The sequence below is a fragment of the Rattus norvegicus genome, chromosome 15, assembly GCF_021556685.1.
Source record: "Rattus norvegicus strain SHRSP/BbbUtx chromosome 15, alternate assembly SHRSP_T2T, whole genome shotgun sequence".
Classification (NCBI taxonomy): domain Eukaryota; kingdom Metazoa; phylum Chordata; class Mammalia; order Rodentia; family Muridae; genus Rattus; species Rattus norvegicus.
Genome location: NC_141548.1, coordinates 31,661,064 through 31,664,638, shown reverse-complemented (window position 1 = coordinate 31,664,638; position 3,575 = coordinate 31,661,064). Strand labels below are relative to the sequence as shown.

The window sequence follows — 3,575 nt, the reverse complement described above, 5'->3', positions numbered from 1 at the left end:
GGATACTCTCTCCTGGCTGTCCAGCCTGACCAAATTGAGGTGACCAGCTGAAAGAGAAAACAAACCAGATAAGGACCAAAATGAGAATAGAGACTGGGATGGGATGACAAAAGAGGGTCCAGCACAAAGCATGACAGTTGGCACACAGTAGGCACTCAAGTGCTTGTTGAGTTACTTTTTTTTTTTTTTGTTCTTTTTTTTTTTCCGGAGCTGGGGACCAAACCCAGGGCCTTGCGCTTCCTAGGCAAGCGCTCTACCACTGAGCTAAATCCCCAACCCCTTTGTTGAGTCACTTTAGAAGCAGGAGGAGGCTATACCATCCATCGGGCATCATCAGAACAGGTTAGACAGAGACATCAGTAGCTCTGGGAGGCAGAGAGGATGGGGACTTGAACAAATAAAGCAGGCAACCCGGAAGGGCCAGACCCAGATGCCATGAGGCTGCTCCCAGAACAAACCCTGCCAAGGGAGCTTCATTCCCTGACCTACCCTCCCCTGTCCCAGTGGTCCCCAAGTTCTGTCCTTCCTCACATTGTTTCGGTCTTCACTATTATCTTGCAGTCTTCTGGTGTCACCTCCTCTAGTTCCACAGAGAGTTCACTTTCTCGAGCGTCTTGTGGAGTGGCAGGCTCAGGAAGGACTTCACTAGCTTTTGCCTCTAGCTCCTGCTCGAAGCCCTGGGCTTCCTGCAGCTCCCTATACAGTACGCAGGCATCACTGCGGGATATATACTCCCATCCACTCTCCCGAACGTGGAAAAGGTCCACTGAGCCCCCTGAATAAGCATCACGGTGGGTGGCATGGGCCACAGCACAGCGGGCCAGGGTGTAGGCTTCCTGGACGGTCATGTCATAGTGGTAGCTACGGTCAAGCACACCGTAGGCATAGGGAGATCCAGAGCCCACCGAGAAGACATCCCCCTGCAGACAAGTGCCATCGCTGTAGACATAGAAGAGGGCAGGTCCAGAGTGGTCCCAGCCACACAGGGCAGTGGCCACACACAGATCCAGACCCCGATAACGGGACATCATAGCTGACAAGAGTTTGGCTGTGCCTGCCACGCTGGGCAGCTGGCCTTCCCTCAGTTCCCGAAGTCGAAGCTCCCGCCGTAGCACCCGGTACCATGTGGCACAGTCAGCAGAGGTTCCAGAGGTGGTACCCAGGAGATGCCGGTGCACAGGGATGACCTTTCGTGAGGCTGGACAGGCCACATAGCTGCCACAGGAGGAACGAGTATCAGCTGCAGCAATGACACCGTGACGAAAGCGAAAAGCCAGGGTGGTGGTGCCATGAGCCAGCCTGGGGCCATAGATCTGCAGGAAGGTTTGCGGGTCACAGCCCCGGGGCACAGCCCAGCCACCAGCCTGAGGCAAGCGAAGGGACAGTCCATGAGTGTCGGGGGCCTGCCACTTGCAGACATCCTGAAGAGCCATCCCTGAGGCTGAGTGAAAGTTGGAAGGAGCAGGGCAGCATTTGAGGCCTGGGCCAGCAGGGGAAGATGAAGGACGCTGTGGAGAAGCTGGGCTGTAGCCAGAACCAGCAAGCGAGCCATGTGAGCTAATGCTTCGTTTCTTCTCAGTCTCAGAGCAGGCTTGGGAATTGGCTGGCGAGGGATCTCCACCCACCTCAGAGAACTGCCAAGGGGAGACAGGACAAGCCTGCAGAGCTTCCCACCTTTCCAAGACGCCACCTGTCAGTCTGACCTTCCACTGTTGTGACACTTGTAAGAGTCCCCAATAGAGTCTCCTGTCTGTCATCCGGTATTTACCCCAGAGGTGGGTAGAGGCAGGAGACCAGCATGAGCCCATAGAAGATTGGATGCAAGCGGAGGGAGAGAGCTGGGTCCTCCGTAGTTTGGTTGTGTGGGAGGTTAGGCATGCAAAGGCTTCCAAGTCATGGGAAAGTAAGGGAACTAACATGGACTGTGCTGAACAAGATTGGTTACTCCTAGGCTGGAAAGGTCACTCAGTAGGTAGGAGCACTTGCTCCACATGCCTGATGACCAGAGTTTGATCCTCAGAACCCACAGTTAAAAGGCAGAGAGAATGACACAGATCTGTAAGCAGCATGTCCGCGGGAGCCCGGTATAGTCAGGTCCACATCCATTCACCACAGCCTCTTTTCTCTCTACTCCTAGCACATTTCCCCCTTATATGCCTCCTGTCTTCAACATTTAAATCCTATCCCTCCATGTCTGGCTTAAGTACCACATAGTCTGAAATCCTTCCCCAGTATGACTTAAAAGGTAAGGTCGTGGTTTGGGATTGTCACCACCATCATCATCATCATTATCATCACCACCACCACCATCATCATCATTATCATCACCACCACCACCATCATCACCATCACCACCATCATCATCACCACCACCATCATCACCACCACCACCACCATCACCATCACTATCATCACCACCATCATCATCACCACCACCACCACCATCACCATCACCACCATCTTGGTGTTTTATTTGGTTGGGTGGTTTTTATTTTTGAGACAAGGTGTCTCTGTGTAGCCCAGGCTAGCATGAAACTCCACATATAGTTAATTCAGGTTGACCTTGAACACTCCTTCCAAGTCCTGAGATTACAAGTGTGTGCCATCACACCCAGCACTTGTTGTTGTTGTTGTTGTTGTTGTTGTTGTTGTTTGGGTTGGGGGTGCATTTTGTTTGTTTTTGAGACAGGGTCTCACTATATAGACTAGGCTTGGCCTTGAACTCATAATAGAGATCTGCTTGCCTCTGCCTCATGAGTCTTGAGATGCTGTCTTGTTTTTTTTTTTTTTTTTTTTTTAAGATTTATTTTATTTATTATATATATAAGTACACTGTAGCTGTCTTCAGATACACCAGAAGGGGGCATCAGATCTCTTTACAGATGGTTGTGAGCCACCATGTGGTTGCTGGGAATTGAACTCATGACCTCTGGAAGAGCAGTCGGGTGCTCTTAACCACTGAGCCATCTCTCCAGCCCGCTGTCTTGTTTTTTGAGGTAGGATCTTGTTTTGTAGCTTAAGCTGGACTTCAACTCCCTCTATAGCCCAGGTTTGCTTCAAAAATCACTCTCCTCCTGCCTCTGCTTCGTAAATGCTGGTATTACAGGCATGTGTCATGCTGTGGGACTCTTGTCTTTTGGGTAGGACAGAGACATTACCTTCTTGAAATCAGATCATCCACACAAGATCCTCACATACTTCCCCACTGACGTCCCTTTAGGAAAGGGGAACAGTGCTCAAGACACACACATGTGGCGCTCACCAGGCCCCACCCCCTCCCAAAGGATAATAAGCAGTAAGGGTTGTGTGGGGCTTTAATTAATGTATTCATTTTATCTTATGTGTATCTGGCCTGCATTTAGTTTGTAGCCACGTGCATGCTTGGTGTCCCTGAAAGTCAGAGGAAGGCACAGGATCTTCCGAAACTGGAGTTACAGATGGTTCTGAACCATCCTGTGCATGCTGGGAATTGAACTCAGATCCTCTGAACCAGCCAGTGCTCTTACTCGCTGAGCAGTCTCTCCATCCCCCAGTTGTAGGGCATGTGGATCGTGCCACCAGCTGGGCAGGAAGCT

At 51.1% G+C, this 3,575-nt stretch overlaps 1 protein-coding gene across 1 annotated transcript; it reads right to left on the bottom strand.

Moving 5' to 3' along the window:
• Nucleotides 1-527: 527 nt before the first annotated feature.
• Nucleotides 528-1,447, bottom strand: Psmb11 (proteasome subunit beta 11). The gene has a single exon (NM_001394651.1). The coding sequence runs from the start codon at nt 1,431-1,433 to the stop codon at nt 528-530; it is 906 nt and encodes a 301-aa protein (NP_001381580.1). The 5' UTR covers nt 1,434-1,447.
• Nucleotides 1,448-3,575: the final 2,128 nt, after the last annotated feature.

Bases quoted from the DNA above. Each gene is read 5' to 3' on its own strand.
- Psmb11 (NM_001394651.1), bottom strand. From the start codon at position 1,433: ATGGCTCTTCAGGATGTCTGCAAGTGGCAGGCCCCCGACACTCATGGA.